The following is a 25,522-nucleotide window of genomic DNA, read 5'->3' on the forward strand; positions in this document are numbered from 1 at the left end:
CCGCCGGCCTATTCTCGCGTAGTTCGCTGTCTCCGTTTCTTCTTAGCCGCTTTAACGCTTTGCAGCGCCGTAGCGATCGAAAGTACTGCTTACTGCTCGAAACACTACGTCAGGAAAGAGATTGAAAGCGGGATAACGCTTTTTAGTGGAAATCGCGATAATCGAGCGACCACTATTTTGCTATGACGCAGAGAACGTCACGGCGGAGGCGCGCACAAGTTCGGAGCCGCCGGAAGCTAGCCCGGTGCACTCCCAGTCGCAGCAGCAGTCCTCGCAGCAGCCGCCGCCGCAGCAACCCCATCAACAGCAACAGGCAGCGGCTCAGCAGTACCGGGAGGCACAAGTGCCGCGTCCTTCCCAGCAGCCGTCGACGCCGGAGAAGCCCGCATGGGGATACGGGCTGGATCTCATCGGTAGCCAGGCGTCGGCATTCTGGCAAAACTACCAAGGTCAGTCTCTCAGCGCGGCACGCTATTTCACCCCCGTCGTACCGTCCGTTTCGTCCGTCGGGATTCGCCGCTCACACGATGTTCCCACGGAATCGCGCGCGGACAAATAAGCGGCGAATAACTTGAACCACTTACCGAGAGATCGCAATAGCCATCCCCGCTTCTTCTTTCCTCCCGATGTTTCCTATCCTGCGAGAATCTGCCGCATAGGACGAATTACACGAATTGCATTTTCTTGGCGAAATATTCCGGAAAAAAATAAAATTAGAAAAAAAAACTGACACACGCGAAAGTTGCTCGACGAGAGCAAATAAAACCGCTCGAGAGAGTTGACTATCTACATTGCAAAGTTTGTGGAAATTCGAGAAAGTAAGCAGTCGCGTGTTAGAAGCTTGTGTTAGAAGCTTGAGATCAAGAAGAGAAAATGCGATGAAGATCCAAGAGCGAGAAGCAACAGCGGGATCCACTAATTCGGATAATCGCATTCCCGTATTAGGATCCACTCAATTTTTCTGATCTTCCGGCCGAGTGCTCCCGATCCTCGATTATTCTGACAAAAAAGAAAGAGAAAGAGAGAGAGGGAAAGAGAGAGAGAAGAAAGAAGAAAAAAAGAGGAGATCGACCCCGGAGGGCGAGGGAGATGACGGAGCGGAGGTGTATGTCGTGGTGGTATCGTGCAAAGTAAATTATTCGAAAGATCTCGAGCGAGAGCAATCACGCCGCCGGCAATAACAACCCCGCGCACGAGGAGAGGGTAGGAGAGGAGAAAGAGGGAGAGAAAGAGAGAGAGAGAAAGGGGGGGGGGAGAAGGAACCGAGTTGGTCCTGACGAGGAAACACGAGGTATTTGAATAGGGTCCCGCAGCCACCCGGGCATCATGATGCGGAATCCATTTGCAATAAACAACGGAGATTTAGACAAGGGTGACGCGGGAGAGGAGAGACAACGACAAGCGGAGCCGTGTAGCGCCGGGATGGACGGGAGGGAAGGCGGGGAGGGATGGCCATCGAGAGGGAACACGGGGAAAGAGGTAGTTCGACGTAACGTCGTCTGAGGTGGATACTTACGCCACTGAGGGGACCTCGGGGGCCACCGCCGCGTCTTCGAGTCATGCATTCTATACGAGCGGTGGCTCTCATTTTCATCACGCGGCCACCAGAGCGAGCGTGCGCCGCGTGATATCCGTTGTGCTGTATCGTGCGCGACCGATACGCCCGCGCGATACGCCGCAACGATTTCCACAAGCTTTCGTCAATTCGTCCGCGAAGAAATAACTCGTGTATTGATTGCGCGTTGAGAAAGAAAATATTTAGGCTGCAGATCTACGAGAGTTTTACCGCTCGCCACGGCTCTGCTCCTCGGCTGATCTCTCAAGCCGTTGATGACCGGTGGAGGCATTTGTAACGCAAATCCGCTCCGAGAGGAAAGCTCGGCAACGGCTATAACAATGTTTACGCCGCGCCGCGGACTCTGCCGATCGGTCGTGCGATCGCTGTCTCGTCCGAGTCTCACGTAACTCACTCACATGTGAGCGCCACTGGGTGTAATGCAGAGTTTATGCACATCTCTCGCAAGTAAGGAAGGAGCCGTAATTTCCCCGGCGGCCACCGCGGCTCTCGGTGGCGTTACCTGGTCCCTCCCTCCTTCTTCCACTCACGTCGTTCTCTCCGCGCTTCCCTTAAACCTCCTCCAGCCCTCCTCCCCCGTGCCCCCTTCTCGCGCTGCTCCCTTCCTCCCCTTCTCTCACGCGTGTGCGCACACATGCATGTATGCACGACGCGCGATTCCTCCACGTCCACCATCCGCAGAGTACGACGAAGCACTTCGCCACGCTTTAATATTCAGACTATATGCAATAATTTCGCAGCAACCATAACTTCGCCCCCCCCCCCCCCCCCCCCCCCCCACTCCGCCGATGCCCCTGTCCTACCTCCTTCTCGATTTTGCAGCACTCTCGCTTTCTCCGTTTCTCTCTCTCCCTCTATCTCTCGCTCTTTCTCTTTCCGTCCTTCTTCTCAGGCCATCGTCTTCGGCTTCGCTGTCTCTATCGTTTATTCCCCCTTCTGCCTTAGCTCCCCTTGTTCCTCCTTCCTCCCCCTTCGCCCCACCGACTCAACCGCGCTTCTTCCATCGCACGAAGAGACGTGGCACGTTCGAACACACCCACACCGAGACTTTGCGAGATTGCTCCGCGGTGTGCACTGTACCTTCGTCCTCCATCCTGCGACCGCAATCACTCTAAATCGCCGCGTGCGCATTAATATTTGATGGACGAAGTCTGCGGGAATTATTCGGAATGGGAATAATCGCGATCGGGACATCGGGGCGCGCCGATATCATTTTTCATCGATGTCTCGTGAGATCAGCATCAAGCACGCAGCCGCGGCAGTAACGTCATTAGACGCTAAACCCTTTTAGCCTTTGCACACCGCGCTCAAGCGCTTCCACGAATGAATTAACCTTGAATACCAAGCGGTCTGAACAAACTGGAAAAAAAATCAAACATTGTCGAGAGAAGTAAAAAGTTTTAAGCCTCACAGTCTCGGAAATCAAGCGTATCGCCTCGGGAAGGAAAAATGACGACGGCGACGGAACGGTTCTGCTGTGCACGCCAGATTATTTCCAGCTTTCCAGCCGCCCACGCGGCCGAGAAAATGCGAGCGTCGCACCTGTGCGTACACGTGCGTAGATCATCACGCGAAAGACAATAACCCCGCGCGCGAGAGTGATAAAGCGTGACGCGTGTGTACAAGCAATATAAAGGCCGAAGGAAGCCGACGCGTCGACGTGGGCGGCGGAGGTAGGGCGGAGGGCTCGAACACGTCCCTCGCGCCCTGGATATACGTGCGAGGCAACGACGACGTGGTTTTCCGTCGAACGAGCCGGGACATTAAGAATCAGGAGGGTGGACGGTGGGGAGGACGGAGGGCCACACGCAGAAAGGTGTAGTTTCTCTACGCGATAGTAGCTCGCGTAGCTGTGTGCGTAATCGACTGAGTAGACGTCGTCAGGAATATTCGGCTTATTTCAAGATCCCCCCTCGTGCGGCGATTACGAGCTACGACTTTGTCGAGGAACTCCTCTCTATTTCTCTTGTCGTTTCCTACGCGTCTTAGAAAATAATGAATAATAAGTTTCGCGAATACATTGTATAATTTCTTCGGATTGTCACGTTACAATAAAGAAACGGAGCGGATCGCGACCGATGTTGCTTTCGAAGCCCCTTAAATTCGCCGTGTGTACACAGAGGAGAGATCTGCTGCCCCCCCCCTCCCCCGACTTATGATTTTACGTCGCCGCGGGCGCCGATTGGAAGGAGCGCGGATTGCGAGGGGATTAAATTCGTTACCGGAGAGCTTCGACGCGAATAGCATACTGAGCAGAGAGATTTGTGTGCGGAAAAAAGAACAATTACGCGAACGCGAGTCTCATCGATTGCCCTGAATATCGTCAGCTTTTTTTCTCAAATAACTTTGGCGACATTGTTAAAACAGGCTTCGTAGACAGACATCGATTAGAACCGCAAAGTAGCGTCGCGTTTACATCGCTCCGAGTGGACTTGGAGACTTTCTCGCGCACTTCAAGTCGACGCAGAGCCTCTCGATAAGGGACGAAACGACACTCGCACCCCAGTGTGGCGCGGTTGCGACTTCCCGATATGTAAAGATGAGAGAACGCGGCGAAAATAGGGCGGAAGGGAAAAAAGGAAAGTCAAGAGATGGAATAAGAGGACGGGCGGATGATCGCGGCAGCCAACGGAAATTTGAAATTATAAGAGTCGCGCGATTCGAAAGCGAGAGAGAAAGAGATCCGGAGATTCCTCTCCCTTTCCTCCCCCTCTGCGTCCTCCGCCACCCGGTTTCTCCGCTTTTTGTGTCCCCGCGCTGCTCTGTGCGGCTCCTTGATTCATACAATTTCACGGTCGGCTTGACGCTCAAGCGCCTATCCCCACCTCTGTCCGCATCTTCCGTTCGTCCTTCCCCCCCGTATCACGCTTTCTGTCCCCCTGCCTCGCCCGTTGCTGCTCTCCACCGCCCTTCGAACCTCTTCTACTTTACATAAAGATCAGAGCATTAAAAACGCGCGCGCGATGTGCTACATGAAATCAACCCCTCTGATGCCGCCCGCCCGCTCCCGTCTCGCGCGTCCCGCGCCACTTTTTTTTTTTTTTTCGCTCGCGTACGTCGCTAACCCTCGGGTCCCGATCCTCGAGAGCAAGAGCATTCAGCCAATTACCGTCGCTTCGACGTGATACTTAAATTGCTTTTTTCGCCGTTCGCGCAAGAAAGAAACATGTCGAGTGCACTCATCGCGTTGACGGTTATATCCGATATCCGGCGCCGCCGCGGCAAACCCGGTTAAATTCCAAGGACGTCGTCTTCGGGCAAGGCAGATTCGCAGTGGTAAGCCTTTCGCTCCGTAATCGCAAAAACTCCCGTGGAATAAGGACTGCGAGCGTCTGGCGAGACTGCTTATCAATCGCGAGTTATTGGTCTCCTTCGTGGAATCCTTCTCTCGTCGGACCGGGTTTCAGGGGATATAATAATGAAGTTCGTACGAGCGCGAACGTGTATTTTTTTTCTTCTCCCCCCTCCCTGCCCCTCTCGATCCTGGGACGAACAATGCGCGGGAGTTTTTCCAGTTCTTGCAGGACTCCCGGCTTGCGATCGCACCTTCTCCCGCATTCTCTCCCCGTCCTCGATTTCGATTCGGTTCGTTTTCTTCTTCCACTCGAAGGCGAGGTGGCTTCTCTCTTTCTCTTTCTCTCTCTCTCTCTCTCTTTCCTCGCGGCCGCATTGTGCCGGAGTTAATTACGTGCGGATAAATGCGGAGTCATAGAGGGGCGAGCCACCGGGGCCCCTCTTCTTTTTCAGCGGACGTCTTTTTTAGGAGCCCTCGCCTCGCGTCGCGCCGCCGCCCTTCCCCCCCTCCGCTCTCCCCCCAAAAAGCCGGGCCGATATGGCGCACGATGTAGTGGCATACAATACCGACCGTTTAGGGCCCCGGCGAGGCCTCGTACGGGCACGGCCTGAAATTGTTTTCATTGTTCGGACGATTTGTCAGGGTGTGTAAGACGGTAGCGAAACTATTAGCCGGCTCATTCTTCTCGGACTCCACCGAGATACGCTGTCTGCGCAGAATTCTGCAGTATCAAACGACGTGCTCCCTTCTTTCTTCATTCGATACGCCGTGCACGCAACGATACCCGCGAGAAATCGCGAATCCGGATTCCCGGGTCGTCGCTGCCGCGCACATCGCTTTCTTGCGTCGATGGACTGGCAAACAATGCGACGGTGGCGAAGTGTCCGGCCAAGTTATTAGAATGGAGCGAAATGACGCGGGGATTCCGCGGGGGGGAAAAAAAGGACGCGCGCAATCAATCAAATCGCTTTTTTTTTCGCGCTCTTTATCCGGACTCGACGCAACAAAGGGATTGGCATCTCTCGACGCGTTCTCGTCGCGCTCTCAACGTGGCAAGAAGGTTTCCTTAAATCGGTCCTCCGCTCTCCGAGCCTGCCATCCTCATTCCCGTCCGCCCTTCCTCGCGCGAGACTCGGCGCGAGCGAGCGTGCGGTGTTATGGCCGGAGCAGTTAAATTGTCATTTGGATATCAAAGGGACGCGACACCCCGCGCGCGGATAAGGGCGCGAGAGGTAATTTGGCTCAGCGAAACGCAAACATTGCTCTCCGCCGTACCCCAAAGTCGTGGAATATAACGGCCCTGACGAACGCACGAATTCACACCCACGTGCCACGAAACAGCCCTCAGCTATTGTTGCTCAAAGCATAATGGAATCTCGGCCCCGTCGTCTCTAGTCCCGGCAGCGAAGAGATAGAGCGGGATAGGACGGGAAAGGGCGAGCGTGAGCGAGACGGAGAACGGCCGCCGACTCCTCTCACACGTCCGCGCACGCCGGTTAACCGGGACTTAATGGCTTCGCAATTGGATTTTACCATTGCTCTTTGCCCAAGGAGGCGCCATTTCACGCTTACCGATCAGATCCCTTCGTCGTCCATGTTAATTGTGATATTCTCTGTCTCTTCGTTTTATCGCTCGCACAATTTCCATCTGTAATCGATCGATTCGCAAAGTGCTTTCTTCTCATTAGAAGAATAATTAAAAAAGAAATGTAAAAATTCTGTAAAACAAAATCATAATATCGAAGATGCTCGAATTCCAACGTCTAACGCATAAATTAAATTTTAATTCAATAAAGACTATTTGATTAAGAAATCAATTAAATGAATTTCAGTTAGCAGAATACAACTTACTTCCCTTCGAACGAAATGTAATTTCGCACAGTATCCATTGCATTAATCTCTCGAGAGGACATTAGACACGACGTGAGCGAGACGCGTGTGCCCGGTTAATTCGGCGCGATATCATTAAAGGGACATTTTCCAGTTTTCACCCTAATCCTTGCGAAATTCAGTGAGCAAACTCGCGGCCCTTTCACGCCTGCCTTCGTCCGTTATCCCGCTCGTCCCTTTTCCATCCCCCTTTCGCGCGCGGCTGACGGTAGCTGCCGGTTTTGCACTAATTACCGCTTCGTTTCATCCTTCGCGCGCGTGGTTCACGCCTCGTCGAATCCGCGTGTCGTTCCCGCGCGCCCGTGTGCGTTGCAAGCCGACGGACTTCTCTCCTCGGGGCGATTCCTTCAACGCGGCCGGGGCAGCGGAGCGCGTTATCCAAACGCCGATATTAATCTTAAGCCGGGAGAATGCTAGTGAGACCGCATTATATGCGCGTAGATTACATAGTAGAATAATACTGCATTATGCAGGCTGTCTCACAAATGTCGCGCGTATTATGTTGCTCTAATGTTCAGTTTGTCAATTTTATGTGTACTTTTTTTTTCTGTCGCAGAATCGCTCGTGCAGGAACTCGAGCTGGAAAGAAAATCGCGGCAACACCAAGCGGCCGAGAGGGACCAAGTCAAGTCTCCTCTTCAAGGTGCGTTGGAGAAAAACACGAAATACGTATCGTCACGCGTGCGTTCATCGTAAACGCATAACGAGTTTATAAGATCTTTTTCAACTTTCTTCTGCCGGTCGCATCGGCAGCTTCCATCGGCGATATAGCGATCGCCTCGGAGCATTTCTTTCTCAAGTTCCTCGCATTCGGAGAGCTGCAGTTTTCGTGCAGTGCGCGTAGAACGATTTCTTGCTATACGGAATAAAGTTCGGATCTTTAATTAGAAACTCTTCAGGGGCGGTCGCGTCTCGGCGAAGGGTGGGCGAGAGACGGCGGTTCTTGCAAAGGCGTCAGCGGCATAGCCCCGGCATATTCGAAACTTGGCCTCGCTCTTCCCCGTGGAAACTTGTCCGAAGGAAGTTTCCAACTTGCGCAAAAACTATATCCGTAGCGCGATTTCGATGCTCCAAGGCCCCGGCCGGCGTGACGTTGCACGTAAATAATCGTTTTTCGCCCGCCCGCCCACCCGCTCAGGGGCTTTCGAAAGGAATTAACAAGTCCGCTCTTAATTGGCAACGTCCTTGCAAAATCAACTCCCACATCTTGGCCGAGAGCTTTTTACCGCCGATAATGTTATTAAAGCCCACTTTAGACTATCTATAATTCGCGACGGAATTCGAGAGGAAGCTGTTTATAACTTTATACAGTAGAAAACGTGTGGAAAATCAATATTCACATATTGATTTATTGTACATTTTATACATTTCGATTCCTTAAATATATCGCCGCATAAAACAAGACATAAAATAATAAATTAAATTGCATCTCGAATTCTCTGCGAATTACAGACTTAAAGTGGCCTGAACCAGTTTATCGCAAAAAAAAAAAAAAAAAAAAATAATAATAAAGTAGCATTTCTGCAAAAATATGATTTCTTTTGTTTGAGAAAATTTAGCAATTAAATATCATATATACAATAATTTCGCCGCCGCTCGAAGGCTTTTTTTCCCTCATCGAATGCACGACGGGTTAGTAAGAGAAAAATAAATTCTTATTAAAACATGCATGTTGAATGAAACAAAATGACGGTGGAAGAGCCGGGGCGGGTAGATGGAGGCAATCCGTACGATAGTGGGCGCGGGGAGACGAGTAAACCGAATCACGCGGACTATTAACGTATAGTGATTTTCAATCATAAGCGACAGTTCGATAAAAAGTAGAGTGGCGGCTCGATCACAAAGGCCGCGCTGAGGCCGATGACTCGGCCGGTCTCGTATTTACGAACGTGTGCGTACACGATAGGGTTCCCTCCGATTCCCTCGCTCCTTCCCTCACCCTTTTTCTCAACTTCGTTCGTCCATCTCTTTATCCACCTCGCGCGTCCCTCGCGCGTTCATCTACGTCTCGAGAGCCAGCGATAATTAGTGAGCGGCGCCTTCTGCCGAACGAACGATCATTGAATGACCCAGCTGGTCCACCTTTACGAATCGCGCCGCAACCACCAACCCCGCCGAATCCTCGGCTCTCCGTGGCGGAATTACGCCCACGACCATTCATCTGCCGCGCGCATTTTCATCCGTGACACATCCGCTCCTCTCTCCCGCATTCTCATTAAGAATTGCGACACGCCTAACAGTCATAACGGCGCCGCGACCAAGTCCAGCGCTAAATTTTATTTTCATTTCATGCCATTAAAACAATAAGTCCATTATTCGTATTCGATAAGCAAAATTGGCGGCGCGACGGTCATGCTAATCGAAGATATTGTAAGCACGGACTCCAGAGTGCACCTGTGCATCGCTTCTGTTCCAGAATCGCGAACGGGTTACTACAAGAACTCCGTTCTGTTCACGAGCGCGACCTAGAAGAGGCTAGACGAGGGCAAGCGAGGGCAGCAGGCAGAGCGTGCAGCGAGCAGCCGAAGCGAGTGATCGATCGGGCGAGGAGGGAAGCGCAATTTGACACTACGAGAGGGGGAGACGGGGAGAGAGAGCGGACCTACACACAACGAGAAACGAAAATCTTCGCAAGAAACATGCGTGATGGGGTCAACCGCGCGAGGAGAGACGCGCGGATTCGTCAGTGAAGACGACGGCTCGTAACTCCGAGTGATGATTCGCGCGTGTGTGAGATTTACAAGACGGCGTGCAGTGCGAACGCGCGAATGCCGAGAGCGTCGAGAGGCTTCGCCGAGTATCTTATTCGTAAGATGCGTAAGTTCCGGACAGAATCACGCGAGCGTGATCGACGAGGCGATTCACGCAATTTCGACGAACAATAAAGCGCGCGCGCGCTTGTACAGAGCTGGCGGTTAGTGGCGTTCCCCGACGGTCGGCTGGAGAACTCGAGTACAGGCGAGGCTCTCGGAAATCGAGATCGGTCCGGTGGATATCGCGATTAGGACGCGGACCGATCGCACACATATCAACGACGCGACGTTCGCCGCGCATCCGCGATTACCCCCGATTCACGGCGCGCGGCAATCGTGAAGTCGCGTCGTTCGTTCGACGACGACGGAACAAAAGGGGATTCTTTATAATGTACGTACCATCGATTATATTCGTGGTTGATGACTCGAAAATCAGCGCGATCGTCTCGCGGTACCGAGACGATCGCAGATAACAGGGGCGGAAGAAATCGCGAGAGCGAAGAGAGCGAGAAAGAGAGAAAATGGGAGAGAGAGAAAGAGAGAAAGGGATGGACGAGAGGGAGAGAAGAGAGGCATATTTCTAAAGACTGCTGGAGAGTGCGTGCGCGCGTGCATGCGTTCCTAGAGGTACCTATCTCCTAATTATCGAGCGAATTAATTAGCTAATCGTTTTTAAGAGATTCCGGGCGATCGGGCCGCGCCGCACCGTCGTCGCGCGTATCGCGAGGCGCGCCGATTTCGAGTATTATTATCATTATTAATATTATTGCATACGTCGCCGCGGCGACGGGAGGCCCGATCCGATCGCCAATGCGAAACGAATGTCGAGTCGCGGGCCCTCGTTGCGACATCGGCCCGTCTTCGGCGACATCGATCGTGTGCGGTATCGCGCGCGCGGATCGACGCGACGATCGCGACGACTTTCGAGAGAACGCTGTTCTCTCGTCGAGGACGCGGAGTGCATTGCGGCGCCGAGAATGCGCTGCCTTTTTATAAAATGCCGATAAAAACGTGAGAGATAACGAGCATCCCTTTCCGGATTCGGCATGATTAGAGCCGCGACTCGAGCGCTGTATTATAGAAAATGAGAGAAAAAGGAGAGAAGAGAAAAAGAGTGACGCCACGAGAAAATGAGCGAGTGAACGAGAATAAAAAAGAGCGAGCGTCAACTATAGGAAGACTGTGTAAGTGAGAGAGTGAATGAGAGAGTGAGTGAGTGAGTGAGTGAGAGAAAGAGAGAGAGAGAGAGAGAGAAAGAGAGAGAGGAGAGAGAATGGGAAAAAAAGATAGAGAGAAAGATAGAGAGACAGAGAGAGAGAAAGAATATGTGTGTATGTGTGTGTGTGTGTGTGTGTGTGCGTGTGTGTGTGTGTGTATGGTGTGATGAAAACGGAATCGATGGAAGATTCTCTCCTAGCGTCTTAAAATCGTAACACCTTATTTATATAAATAACTTAGTTACTATCGAAACAAGTAAGTCTAATCCATATTGCGTGTGTCCCGCGTTTGCGTTTGACTGCCCGTGAATCCGGCGAAATATCTCTTAGCACGACACGTGCGAAGATAGTGAGAAAGAAAGAGACTGCGGGACAGGAAGGCAGACATTTCGGCGGACATCCTGTGCGGCGAGCGCGAGACTCCGACGCAGAGCGAGAAAAGGCGCTGAGGATATTTCCCCGAGGGCGGTCCCCGTATTTAAGATCCATGTACAAAGTCTTTTGCCGTAAGGTTCTTGTGTTGTAAAGTTCACATAATCATAGTGTCTAGTATCGTACCAGCTAAAGCCCGTTAAGACGATGCTAAACGTAGAGAAACGAAAATTTAACCACCGATAGCTGATCCGTATTTGCCATCGCCGCTACCAATTGACGGGAGGGGGAGGGGGGGGAGAGAGAGAGAGAGAGAGAGAGAAAGAGAGAGAAAGAGAGGGAGCCGAGAGAGTTGACAGATACATATGTTCGAGGTGACGTTTTTCGCGATCCGAGAACCACCAGCGAGACTCTCACAATCGGCAGCGAGAAGAGCCGACGACAAGAACTTTGCCGACGTCAAATAGTACAAATTAAATTTCGCGGACGGAGCGAGCAATCAGACCGGTTGTTTCGGGCGTGAAACGAAACAGCGTCAACGACCAACGGCACGATCACGCACAAATTGTAGATAAGAACTGAGGAGAGCAGCGCGGGAATATCTCGAAATCGTTTGGTTTCCGATGCAGCAAAATGGACGTCGAAGCAGTCGCTGAACGTACAGAACGGTGGTTCTCGGTCGAGGAAAGCGATGCCGAATCGAGAATGAAGATAACGATAACACGGACTGGTATGCGTGAGAAAGGGGAAGAAACGTTTATGGGGCGGGGGTTGGGAATGGGAGATGAACTCTGTCGTCGCCACTGCGAGTCACGGCGACGGCGACTAGCGACGCCGATTTTCGCGACCGGACTTATACAATCTAGTATCGAGGCAAGAAGTGTATTCATTGTAATTCAGCATTATTACCTATAAATAAATAGTTGTTATTGTAAATTGGACTTCCTTCATTCGATCACGGCACGATATCCCTTCCCCGGCGTCGCGAGAGACGCGAAGATCCTTCCACCTTGCAGTTTTTATTTTAGAGCGCTATTTTCTTACGTGTTGCGCAGCTTACATAAAAGATTTCTTTAAAAATACAAAGTTCCTCTCCTGAATTTTTTCATATCTTGGAAAAAGATTTTCATGCTTAATGGATCAAAGCTATTCCGTTTTTCAGCTCGTCGAAGCGTATAAAGCATACATGTTTTTTTTTTGCTTCGTACACACATCGGATCTTACCTGGAAGATGAACAAATTGCGAGGCTTTTAAAATGAGCGACAGCAAGAGTGGCGCGATAAGACGATCGCTATAGGTGTGAATAAAAATGTACTCCGCGTCCGACATCTTCGCTGAAGGGGCGAGAGGACTAATGAACGGCCGAAGGGTACGACGATGCATTCTTATCAATTTGCAGGTTTCGTAACGACCCGAGGCACGCGACGACAGCCCATTGGCCGAGGCAAGCTCCACCCTTCCGGCACGAGGAATATATTTTAATAGTAAATTTAAAACGGTAATGCTCGGCTGTAAGCTCGCTCCGCCGAGGCAGCCAGACCTAGAGGCTTCTTAATTAAATCAGTCATACGACGAAACCGCTGCGTCAATGTCTTAATTGCCCATTCCCGTGCGTTAATTAGACATTTTCATTGCCGTCATTGAGCTGGTACAGCGCCAATGGAATCGAGGTGAATTGTCCCGGAACTAAGAGAACTTTAGAAGAACGGCATATCCAATTAGAGACAGTGATTAATATTCTGATAGATCAATTAATTCGAATGTGAATGAATCCCGCGTATGATTTGCTCGCGCGCTAGTTTCACACTATTCTCTACCCGAGAAAGTAGCGAGATGAAAAAAATATAACGTAGAAATCTTTATTCTTGTATTTCCTTCTTTTTCTTATCTTTGTATTTTGAATGAATGATATTTATGCCCTTTAATATGTATTAATTTAATGATATTCACATTTTCCTCTTTTTTATCGCAATGTAATATTTCTATCAACGCACAATATATGACAACTGAGAAAACATCAACTTTAACCTGTATTCTTCCGCTGCTATAAACAATGACATTGATCACAGTGCGTCGTCGCATTTGCGCGTAAGAAGGCAGGGCCGGAGGGCCGCGTTTCAATGCAAATGAAGGGCTTGACTCTTGTCGCCGAGGATTGACGAGCCCTCTCCGCGCTCGTCCCTCCTACGCCGCCCTTCGACGACCCGAAATCATAAAGATAACCGAATTGCTCCGGCCCGGTACTTTTATTCCGAGGACATATTGCCCGACAATCATTCCGGCATTTGCATAATTATCGAATAAAACGGGACTGCGCGCGAGAGCGGGGGCGAGCCCCCCAGGGCGCGTCTAATGCTCTCCTTTGCCGCGAGTACGACTAATTTCGTGCTCTCGAACTTTTTTTTTCACGAGTCTTCGAGGGTCATGTCCTTCTTTCACCCCCTGCGTTCTTTCGCATTCTAGCGTCTTTATCTGCGGAACAACTCGAGCCCCTCCTCCACGAGAAATGCGCTACGTCTACTTTTCCGTCGCGAGCAATTAGCTTAATTTATCCGGCAGAAACGGCGGAGTTTCTCCTAATTAAAGCTGCAACGAACAACGTTCTTTTTACGACTCGCGTTAGTTCGCGTACACAACCGATTACTTCGGCAATGAATGGCAACGGTGATAAGTTTTGTCTCTCGGTAACATTAGACAGTATTTCAACCAAAAATACTAAAGAATAAATGAAGAAAATTGACAGTAATTTAAAGATCTCTTGGTAAATATAGTATTTTAGTGTCAAACTCCGCTTGTAATTTTTGCCGCATACAGCCGCTCGTAATGATGGAGAAACGAAGCAACGCTTCGTCTGCGAATTGCGCGAGCGCGTATATGTCCTATAATTAAACGTACTGCAAAATGTACGCGCGCTACGATACAGAAGTATCATTAAGCTACTGTTACTCAATCGCCTATTAAGCGATTCTTTTTTTCCGGTGAAAGTTCGAAAGACGGATATTGATTGCGCAAAGGAAGCAAGCGCTTTGAATTCTCTTCCAACGCTACGACTGTATTTTTCAAAAATTCCGCGATGTTATTTATTTTAATTAATATCTCACCGTGACGCCCGCACGAAAAATACGGATTCCCGCGGGACTCTTCGCGGCTCCGTTTTTACGGTTCTTATTTTCCGGCCTGCCCTTTCGTCAAGATGTCACCGTGGCTAACGAGGAGAGTTAAGCGGAGCAAAACAAGGCATTTTTGTCGGCAGCGAACGAGTAAGCGAACGGGCGAGCGGCGCTGGAACCCCTCGCAACGTCCTCGAATTATGCTAAACGCTCTTACCGAACCTCGACGCGCTCGTCCCGAAGAGACGCTTGTACCTCACAAACCAATGGGGACGTCAAGGCAAAAACGAAGCATAAATTCGCGGCAGGGAAGCGAGTGCGCCGAAACCCGATCGTTTTTGGCACTTTCTGAAGTTATTCGTCGATATCGAAATATGGCGAAAAATAAAGTCGTTTCTTTCATAACATAAAAAATTAAGTCTGAAATTTTATATCAACTTTAATATCACGGAATAATCGTCAGAATATTCTCGTGATAATCATAGGATTTTCTGTGGACTTTTTCGAGGATATTTTCAAGCAGATTGTCCCAGGCGCGAAAAGCATCTCACATATCCGCGTCGCAGGAATGAGAATTTTCAAGAATAATACATTTGACAGGCAGATCGGGGATACGCGAGGTACACAATGGCGGGCAACGCACACGACGGTAAAACACACACTTTGTAACGTCAAGCTGTGAAAGGCGGCAGAATAGCCAGCGTTGTTACCCCGGCGAGCAACGCTGCGGCGCACAAGGAGCCCGATCTCTTTCTCTCTCTTTCTCACTCTTTTTCTCTCCTTTTCGCCCGATAGCCTTAAGTGCCGTATCTAAGTGGGAGGCAAGCAAAAAAATCTCAAAGGAGTTAATTTACGCTTCCGCGAAGAGACTAAATGCAAAAACGGAACGGGAGAGCGAGCGCGCGTAACGGGGCGCGCGATGAGACGGCGGCAGCCAGGGGTTCGATTCTCTCGCACGAGCATGAAACCAGTAATCAGAGTGTCGGGACGGACGAGATGGATCGTCCCGTGTACCCGGGATCCGCGCGTCACGACGCACGATGAACCTGGGTGCTGAACTACGAGTGGACAACGTGACTCCGGGCGGCACCGAAGTTTGCGACCGGAGATAAATCCTTCGGTAATTCGATGCTTCGCAGCGCTGTGTCTCGCCGCTTCGCGTTCGCGTCGCAGAACGCACACATCCGCGATCCGGATAAAAATTGGACGGATTAAAAGAACGTCTTTCAAGCGAATGCAATGTCGCGGATCGTTTACCGATTCGAATAAACAAAAAAAAAAAAAATCTTTTCCTTTTCGCAATTTTGGCCACGATCCGATCGTAGAGAAGCATACTCTCGTCGTCGAGGACGAAGATGTCTTGGACGCGCGAGAACGAACGGGATCAAACGAACGGACAAGCTGAGAGCGTCTTCGAGGGGCCCCGCCGCGATTGGCCCGGACCCACGGACGCATAATTACACCCTTGCGCATTGAGAGAGCGAGCGAGAGAGAAAAAGAGAGAGGGGAAGAGAGGGCGAACATGGCACGGCATGCTCAACACTTCCCAAACACGGCGCGCGAGCAGACACGAGGAATTTCGTAGTTTGATTTACAGCTGGCCGGATCCCGCCGTCGTCCATCGAGGAGTCCGTTTTGATTGCGCTTCCCTCTAATGGAGGGTAAACGCTAGGACGTTCATGAATTTGTATTAGAGAATTGGTTCCGAGAGCCGATTCTGGAACGATCCTCTTACACCAACGGAGTTTCGCCGAAACTTCGTGTGCAGGAAACCGCGGAGACCTTGACGAAACCGTCGAAAAACTCGGGGAGAGGTTACTTCTCGACGGCTTCTCGATTCGGTACCTGAGTGTCAGATAATTATTCGCCGCATCTCATCGGCACGTTCATTTTTTCAGACAATTTTGCGATCGTCCGCTCCGATTATCTCGAACTTGTTGCATAATTGAAAAATTTGGGGTCCGATAATAATTCTTTCTCATGTAAACATAGATGCATTTCAATGCAGAAATCCTTTCCTCCTCCTCTCCTCTCTTCCTCCCTCTAACAGCAATCTATACTTTTATAAGTCTATAAATTATCCAATATATATACAGATGATAAATACTAAATCAATGAAAAATAATAAAGTTTTTGGCCTCTAATAAAAATTTTACCGACAACACACTTTTCTGACAAAGTTTAATCGAATCTAATTTCGGAAAAATTACTTTCTAATTTGCTCTGTTTATGGAGTGGTAGTACTTGTAATTTTATTTACAAAATACAAAATTGTGGCTCCGTGATATCTGCGAGGAATATTTTGGACGGCAAGTCTCCAAGAAGGATTAATTTTCTGGAACGAGGATCGCATCGGAAACACATAAGATGCTCTCCCGGGACCGCCGTATCGCTAATCTGTTTAAATAACGAAACATCCCCTCCTCTGGGGGGGTGTTCACGGGCAGAAGGGACCCGTCGAGAGCACGAGACGGCGCCGGGACGAGAGAGGCGGGTAAACGAAAATCAATGCATCCGACACCGGAGCGAGGAACGTCGTTTCGCTTACCTAATGAAACGTACAACGTACTCGAGACTCAAGTTTCTCCGCTTTCGATATGTGCCTCCTGCCAAACTTTCCTCACTATCGCCGCTCACCTTGCTTCTTTGCCAAGTCAAAATTTAACGAAGAACTTTAATATCAAATATTTGACAAATAAAATATTCATTCGATACATACTTACAATGGTGAGGTTTTCGCGTATCCGCGATTTTTTGTACAGACGAGCGATGAATGTCGCGTGACGACGGAATAAATTCCTTCGTCGCGCTCCTTCGAGCGCAGGGCGCGGCGCTTTGGGACGCGAGAGCGTACAGAAACGGCACACATGCGCGTACACGAGGCGAAACGAGTCTTACGCTAGAAGAACGTCCGCTAAACTAACTCGCTTGGAATGCGGCGCGAGAGGGCGGGATGGCGATGCAAATTTATTCAAAACTCAAAAGAGCCCTCGGCTCGATCCATATCCCTCTCCTCCTCCGCGCGAGGATCCCTCCGATTTCGGTCTTTCTCCCTCTCCGGGGCCACCCTTTCCCGTCGTCTTCGCCCTTCCGGGGAGGTCGCCCGCGGTTACCGGAATGCTCGGTTCACCACGAAAAACGGCCAATTATACGGCAGAAAATTCGGAACTCTGGCGATTCGTTCCGGCCGACCGTTAAGATCTCGTTGCTGTGCGCGAGGGCTTTCCTGGGCGTAACAAAGCGTGCGATATCGAATCGAGAATTGAACGAGAGCGCGCGCGAGTTATCGGCGCGGAATATCAAAGGCAGGAATAAACGCATGAAGAAATGCAGAGCGCATCGATGATGAGCATCGTTCGATTTTACAACACGCGTGTGTCTCGGCAGCGACACGACGGCAGCTCTTACGTCGCGTACGCTTCAAGTGCCAATGTAACGCGGGGCGTCGCGTCGTACAAGCGTCGCGCGGAAAAAAAAAATAAGATAAGAACGGAAGGTCGACTACACGAGGACTGGCCGCTGGAAGTAAAGTTTCTCACGGAAGAGATTTTTCCGTCTGCCCCGATTAAACGTCCGACCACATCCGGCGATCGTTACGAGCCGAGGTGTACCGCCGCTTTGCCACACACTTACCGATCGCGCCGCATTCTTGCGTGTACCTCGCCTCGAAACACGACCCGGCCGGAGGAGAAGAAGAAGCGCAAGAAGAGGCGCCCGCCTTGTCAAGGTCTCCGGGGCGCCACCGATGGAAAAAACGGCGTATGCGGCGCGATCGTGATTCGGTCGCCGTCGGAGACGACGTGCAACATCGCTCCTCGCCTCGCTCCCGTCATCATACATCACGTAATAAACGATCGACAGTCGTTTAGCGTCCCTTACACGCGCATAACTTGCGCAAAAAAAGGGGAAAAAAGTAGAAAGAAAGAACTTGCCCGCGTTCCTCTCACCTCTCGTTAATTCCCGCACAGCCCATTTTCTGCCAATCATATTGCGCGCGCGCGCGAGCACGATGTCCGTTCTCTCCCGCGTGCGTGAAAAGGTAATGCATCTAATTACCGCGGAAAGCACCCGCGCACGTCGCGCCGAATAAATGTTAACGCCTGCTTTTCATTAGTTTACTAATTATTTTCTCAGTCTGACGCTTCTCTCGCGTCTGGTTGGTCGCCGGCGTTGCGGCGTGGACCAAAAACTCGTCGAATCGGAGAATATGCAGGGATCGCACGGAACGATGATGTTCTCTCGTTAGGGCGATTTTCACTCGTAAAGCGAGGTGCTTTAATCGTCGTTCTGATTAACGTGGGTCACGAGAGCCCCGCGAATGGGAGATGCGGCTTAGAGATCGTTGCTTTATCTCGTAATTGAAATACTCGGTTCATTCACACCATTAACGCACAACGAGCATTACACTACAATTAAGACGTCGGACGAGTCTCACGATCCGCCGCTGACTTTGTGGGCTAGATTAAATCGCCACGCTACATTTACTCCGCGCGCGAAGTTACGTTTCCCCTCGACGACCAATTATTTTCCTTTTTCCTCTTTCTCTCTTTTTTTTCTATTTTACATAAATTAATTTCATTTATCGCGCGATATTCAAAGTAGAGGCACATAGATAATAATACGCTTTTGCGAAGCGTCCCCGATTTTCATACGACTGCCGGTGTTTGCGCGCCTATTAGTTTTCTGTTCCCAACTGAATTTAACGCCGCCGGCTCTCTCTTTTTTCTCACTTGGCGAAGAGTGCGCAAGGTTACCACTGCTCGTTAGTATTCAATTTATTAGCGTGCGCGCGCGTACGAGACGTCGGCCGGATTACACGTCGAAGCCGCTACTTTTCTCCTCCACGGTTCCGTGCGACGCTGGGTCTCCGCAACGCTATCGCAACGCGCGAGATGACTCGCCTTTCGATCCGATCGTGTAATTAAAAAAATTAGCAAAATCGGCGAAGGAGATATTATTTTGTAAGAATATTATTACGTTGATCTTATTATGTATCGTGTTATTCTCGAAAAGATTCGATAAAATACGATGATCTGCTTACGCGAGGAAACCAATAGACACTTTTGATTGTCCGGGCATTGCAGATCAGCTCAGCGTAAAAATATATGGCTATGAATTCAAAGCTGTTAGCGTTGGGAGTCGTTTCTTCGTCTACACAAGTCTACCGATCGTGCAAATAACATAATCGCTTGCTATTTTCCGTTATTAAACTTAATCTATTCTCCTAATAATTAATATTTGTATTAATTATTCATTTCGTTTATCTATTGTATCCTTAATTCCTACAATTTGTTATACAAAATTCTCGTAGAATCTAAAGACTTAACTGAAACTTTGACACGAGTAAAACGAGTAAATATGAAATAATTAATTCAATTAAAATTAGAGAGATGAAATCAGTCGTGTTGTTAAACATGTTATCAAACAATCGATACCTTTATGTGTTAAATCGGGGACTGAAATTTTGGAAAATAATAATAGCCGATATTTTAATTCTCCGCGATCAAACGGGGATGCCACGCATGCCAGCCTGTTGTCGTACGCGGAAGCGAGTAAAATACATCGGATAGTCGATCAAGCATCGGCCCGCACCAGGAACCGAACGAGCAACAACACGAAGCCGATCGGGAATGTCGTCCGGTTGCGGCGGTCCTCCCTTGTGTGTGCGTCGGGTCGAGCGCGACGGGAGGGGGGAGAGAGTCCAGGTGATCTACGAGAGAGTTATACGGTAATGGAATAACCACAGGGACGACGAGTAATTGTAAGAATTAACTAATAACACAGCAGCGAAGTAGGGTCGTGCGAACCCGGCATCCCCGGGGCCCGTAACCTGTCATTCCTCGATCCCTCCTTCGTCATCTAAAGGGATCTATCAATTACTTCGCCTAAGTGGAGATCCTAGATCAGACAATAGAATTGGGCCCCGGGTCGACGGATCCACCGCGGCGCCCACACGTCGACTCCACTGGCCCGCCAGATCGGATTTGCATGCGCAATTAAAGCGGCGCGGCTCGATTTTCGCGTCGGATCGCTGCGCCGCGCGCGAATCTTTCCATCCGCGAAATTACAAGCAAGCTCAAACCTTGAAGCGTTCCACTTGTATCACACCGTCATAGCGTGAGAAGTCGAGAACGAGCAGAGCCCTTTCGAAATTGATCTCGCACCACATATTTATGAAACATAATAACAATAAAAGTCCAACAGCGAAAATGTAATTGCTTTTCTTTTCTAATATACATTCTTAATGAATTTGAGATTAATTTGTCTCTCGATTCGACTGATTTGCTGCGCTAATGCAATATTGTATTTGTACTTTATCGCCGAGCTCTCTTTTGTAATTAGCGACATTGAGTCCGGCGAGAACGCGCCTTTTACTGAAACACTACGACCACGCGAATCGCGGCGTAAAGCGAAAAGTGGTAGGTACGCTCGCAGACCGAGCAGGGTACAAAGCCAAAAAGTGACTTACCGGCGAAACGTTGAAATTCCATTCGCGTGGCCGCGCTATCGCTGCGGGCTTTTCGCGCTCCAACGTTTTTAAGCCGACAATTCGCCCTCCGCGCGCGCGGCGCGCGCTGCCATACGACGTGTCATTTAATTTCCGCAATAACGCTTTTGTTACCGATTAAAAACAGAAAGAGGTACGAGGCGTACGATGAGAAAGAGACCACCGGGCGTGGAGAGAGCGCGGAACGGGGTGGATACGGGTGGAGAAAGAGAGAAAAGCGGGGGAGGAGTGGTTCGAATGGAGTGGCATGAAGAGACACGAGAGACGGAGAGGAAAAAACGAACGGCGCGAGCATTGTTTCGCGCTCGCGCGTCCATCCACCGCGGGGCCCGCCCCGCCGCGTCGCGCCGCGTCGCGTCGCGGCTAAATGCCGTGAAATTGTCATCCTACAGTCACAAAGGGAATTCACTCTCGCAACCGGTGAAATATAAACGCGTTTTTCCAGCCGGCCGTTTTTCCACTCCGATTGTTTTTTGGGCCGGATTATTGTTTTCCGTCGCGCTACGCCGAGCCCGCGCAACCTTGCCGACTATTATTTCACTAACACGGCGATCTCTCCGCGCGGTATTATTAGTGCGGACGCGGAGGCGTGCGCGGGACAAGTTTTATTCGCGCTGCCGGTGGCAAAAACGAAAATAGAGAATCCCGCGCCGAGGTACGCCTACGATTTACGATCGAGCGAAAGATCGATCTTGTCAGCTTGCGCGGAATAATTTTTTATTTCATACTAAAAATGGAGAACGCAACGAGGAGAGCTGAGAGACGAGGGGGTGTATGGAGGAGGGGGGGAGGAACGAACGAGCGAGGCACGGCAATTTCGGTCGCGCGGTGAGATCGATCGCGACGACGTGCAGATAATTCTTTTCTAGACCGCCTGTGGAAAAATTCGCGGCCACGGAACGTGCCGTTCCCGAAGCGAATTAAAAGATTATCCGTGTGGCTGCGGGCGAGCGGGCGAGCGAGCGAGCGAGCGAGCGAGCGAACGCTTGAAATTGCTCCTTCATTTCTGGAGCAATGCACGCGAACCTTTCAATCTCGATTCGAGTCGAGAGAGCGCACGATCGATTAGGGAATTTCGAAGCCCGAGACGACGTGTCCCTCGGGTCTGCTTAACCCCGCTACTCGCCGACCCTCCTTTCTCTCTCTCTCTCCCGTATCCGTCGCCCTCCGCCCCCGGTTTCCCCCGACTCGGAAATTTAACCGTGCGTGATCCGATGGAGTCTCTCTCTCTCTCTCTCTCTCTCTTCTCGTCCTGCGTCCTTCGCTCCCCGTCGTTGATGTAATATTGGAAAATAATGCACTGCCGTATACGAGCCGCGCGACCCAGGCGCGGCATGAAAAGAATCGGCACCCTCGCTCGATCGAATTCTTCACTCGAACAGCAATCAGACGAATAAGAATAAAAATACACGACGAACACGGACGACATGCGCGTCTTACCGAAATGCCGAGGATAAAAAATGTAGGTGACGTAAGAAAAGCACCGCGCGAAAGGAAGAAGAGGGGACGAGGAAATTCAAGGACGCGGAAAGGCCATATCCGCGTTTCCGCTAAATAATCCCCGCGCCGACACGTTCGTCTTGGACGGCGTACGGCCGGTTGTACGCGGGGAGACGAGTTAAGACGATATCTCGGCGTGTATACGCACGGACGATGAAAACCCAAGGGCAATTAAAGGAGGAGTTTAACAAGCCGGAATCACTATCGTTTCCTCTGCATCTACCCGTACGCGTTGAAAGGATCCACCGCGTAATAAGGTACACTAGTACACACACGTTCGAGACGTCCGCCGCCACGCACCTAAAGTGCATACTTAGGTAGCGTAATACGTGTACGATATCGCCGACAATTAGGTCGCTTCTTTCGGCGCGACCGACCCTCCTCGGTTCGCGGAACGGCGACGCCTATTTAAATGCGAGAAACAATGGTCTTCCTGCGGATGTCGAGGCCACCGATTTCGATACGTGCGCGAAAGTATATCGGCACTGCAATTTCGCGAGAAAGCACGTTAGGATGACGTGCCCGGACCGATTAAGTCGATCAATTACGTCTCGATGAACGCGATACACGTGGAGTGGTGAATCGTGCCCGTTCGTGAGATACAATTTTCAGAATTGTTCCGAGGCGTTTCCCAGCTGTGTAATAATGAACGAATGATACAGACGTTACGATCCGTCCTCGGTATCGCGAGTGCGCATCGGAGCGTGACATGCAAAGTGGCCGGAGGAAAAAGAATGAAGAACTCACCGCTGGATCTCGCTGTCCATCGGAAATTCTCGCATGGTTGCGAAGCTAGTCAACGCGAATCCGACAATCCCAATTTCCTGCCATAGTAATCAAACTGCGGATAGGCGAGCGAGCGGGCGGACGAGCGAGCTCTCTCCGCACATTCAGCTGGCAGCTAGTTACCTGCCGAGTAGTTATCTCGCATCTTTCCCACTGGCATCGTTAGCGCCTTCTCTTCTCTCGTTGGCACCGAAGACGAGGTGAAGCCGGTCGTAACCTGTGGACACGTAAAAGTTTTGTTAGACAGCACGTACCGGCGTAATATACGTTTGTTTACAGGCGAGATACGAGACGCATCGCCGTTCCATCGTATAACCGTCTTGACGCACGAGACTTCTTATTGCTGACGTGTGATTTAAGGCAAAATTATCATTAATAATACTGTCGATGAATGTAAAAGACGTAAGTGGAAAATGTTGAAGTAGCAAATTAATACTTTTAGGATTTCTTCCAAAGTTATTTTCTAGATGGTCATAACAATTTTAACAATAAATTTTTGTGAGCTTTATTACGCCTACATTTTTCCCTTCGAAATTCCTAATAAACGGACAACGGCTTTCGCGATACGAATTATATATTCGCAGAACGAAGATCTGCTGATATATTGAGGATATTCAACGTGATCGTCGACACCTTCTACTGTTCGCAGACACGAAATTCGCGCTGTACGCAAGTGCGTTTGTGTATCAGGGCCGCGGGGCAAGAATGAGGCGAGACAAGAAAGGAGTGGAAGGATAAAGGAAGCAGAGCGCCGTAGCCGAGTCGAGGGTGAAGGAGAGCAGAAACGATTGAGTAGGCGCTGGGCAGCTGTCGAAAGATTAAGATAACCCTGAAGTTAAGTGAACACGGGGTGTGCCCGGGCTGTGGATTTAAGGTGATTAAAGGCACCTGATATCGAGAATTATTATACCATATATTTCGTAGTGGCGAAGCCATATTCTGACGGCTGCATAAATTTCGCGGCGCAGCCAATAGTTAAGAGGGGGCCGAATGCGAACCCGATGTCCCGATCGCCATGCTAAAACGTCTCGGGGCGTCGAGTCCTCGATCGGCGGATCGTCCCGGTCCCGCGGGAAGTTGTCTAAAAACGCGCGCCGCGCGCGAATCGTGCATCGAACCGTTGCACGTCGTGCGCGTCCGCGTGGCCCGTGGCTCCGCCGGAGAAGCCGCGATATAACGAGGAAAAGTGAACGATCGTTTTTCCCCTGGCAGGTTCCCCGGGTCGGGACAGGTTCCTAAAAGTACGATCGTTAATTGGAGTGAGATCGCATCGGCGACAGCGTACGGTGCGCTGTAAGCGCATTGTCACGAGGTTCCGGTGGGTCGTAGGTGCGCAGAAACACTCGGGAGAGAGGAGCAACGGGGTGGACTGCCGACCCCCGTGGCGAGAGCGTAGAGCGTGACTTCGCGAGAGGAGGTAGGAATTGGTGAACCCGTCCCCGCACGATCAGATGATCCCGGACGACTTCGTGACTCCGTATTTGCTCAGCCATTTGAGCCGGGGAGCGGAGCTGACTATCCGCCCCGCCGATCGACGGTGGTATATCCCTCTCTTCCGAGGATACATAATTATATTATAATAAACTGTAACGATATACGAGGCCAGCCATCCTTGCTGCCCTTCTGGCTCGCCTCACGGCTTTGCCGTTTCTGCGGGCTCGTCCACGTTCTCATCGAGGTCGCCTACGACCGACCGGGCATCCTCCTAGCTTTTTCTCAAGCGTTAAGCCTCCGAGAACGCCTGCCTCGTTGGCGCGAGCGAGAGGCACCGGGCGGGAGGGAGAGAGAAACGCTAATTCCTCGCGGAGGTACTCTTCCGAGAGAGGGACCTCCGTGTCAGAGGGCCGAGTTTATCACTGTCATCTCTTGACGCCGCGGCTCTGCCGTCTTAATAGGTTTAATGCCCGTCGTTCGCTCAGGCCCCGGGATCTGACTCTCGGATAGCTATAATACGTACGCGTACACCACCCTCGCCCTCTCCCCTTCCGCGCGCGTGCGATTTTCCGGTTTCTCGTCTTCGTCTCGTTTAATTAAAATCGTGACCGCGAGAATGCGCGCGGAAAAGCGCGTTTTTTTCGCGTCGAATAATCTTTTCTCGGCGTTTGTCAGAGGAAAAAAAACGATTAAAAAGATCGCCTGCTCGCAGGTTGAAGACTTCTCTCAAGGGGAAGCTTCTTCCTTCGAGACTGAAATTCCCTCACACTCGGGAGAATCGTGAGTGCCCCCTTCGCCGTCCGACTCGCCGCGATGCTGGTTAAATCAAGGTGCTGCGCCTGGGTGTGCACCTTATCTCTCACGATGTTTACTCGGAGAGAAGCTACGCTCTACGAGCACTGCAAATATCGCAGAATGCGGACATTGTCGAGGCACGTATATTGGTACAGGTAAGAGAGAGGAGAGAGAGAGAGAGAGAGAGAGAGAGAGAGAGAGAGAGAGAGAGAGCTCGGAGGCCTCCGGGTCGAGAGACGGATGGATCTTCATCTCCCTCCTCCTTTCTCTCATCATCTTCTTCTT

The 25,522-nt window shown here is 50.6% G+C and overlaps 1 protein-coding gene and 1 long non-coding RNA gene across 15 annotated transcripts in view; one reads left to right on the top strand and one right to left on the bottom strand.

Annotated features, from left to right (window-relative positions):
* The window catches only part of dac (dachshund), a 182,960-nt gene extending 170,921 nt beyond the window's left edge, over nucleotides 1-12,039 (top strand). For 8 of the 9 annotated variants that reach the window (XM_067357059.1, XM_067357060.1, XM_067357061.1 and 5 more), the window contains 3 exons: nucleotides 192-449; nucleotides 7,318-7,404; nucleotides 9,178-12,039. In XM_067357059.1, the coding sequence (XP_067213160.1) occupies nucleotides 192-449; nucleotides 7,318-7,404; nucleotides 9,178-9,230 (398 nt within the window). In that variant the 3' untranslated portion in view covers nucleotides 9,231-12,039. The remainder of the gene's footprint in view (nucleotides 1-191; nucleotides 450-7,317; nucleotides 7,405-9,177) is intronic. The other variant, XM_067357063.1, reaches the window with a different exon arrangement.
* LOC105671804 (uncharacterized) overlaps nucleotides 1-25,522 on the bottom strand; it is a 179,667-nt gene that overhangs the window by 96,982 nt on the left and 57,163 nt on the right. For all 6 annotated transcript variants that reach the window (XR_001100691.2, XR_010890698.1, XR_010890699.1 and 3 more), the window contains one exon: nucleotides 22,970-23,225. This is a non-coding gene — a long non-coding RNA (uncharacterized lncRNA). The remainder of the gene's footprint in view (nucleotides 1-22,969; nucleotides 23,226-25,522) is intronic.

The sequence above is a fragment of the Linepithema humile genome, chromosome 6 (genome assembly GCF_040581485.1).
Source record: "Linepithema humile isolate Giens D197 chromosome 6, Lhum_UNIL_v1.0, whole genome shotgun sequence".
Classification (NCBI taxonomy): Eukaryota; Metazoa; Arthropoda; class Insecta; order Hymenoptera; family Formicidae; genus Linepithema; species Linepithema humile.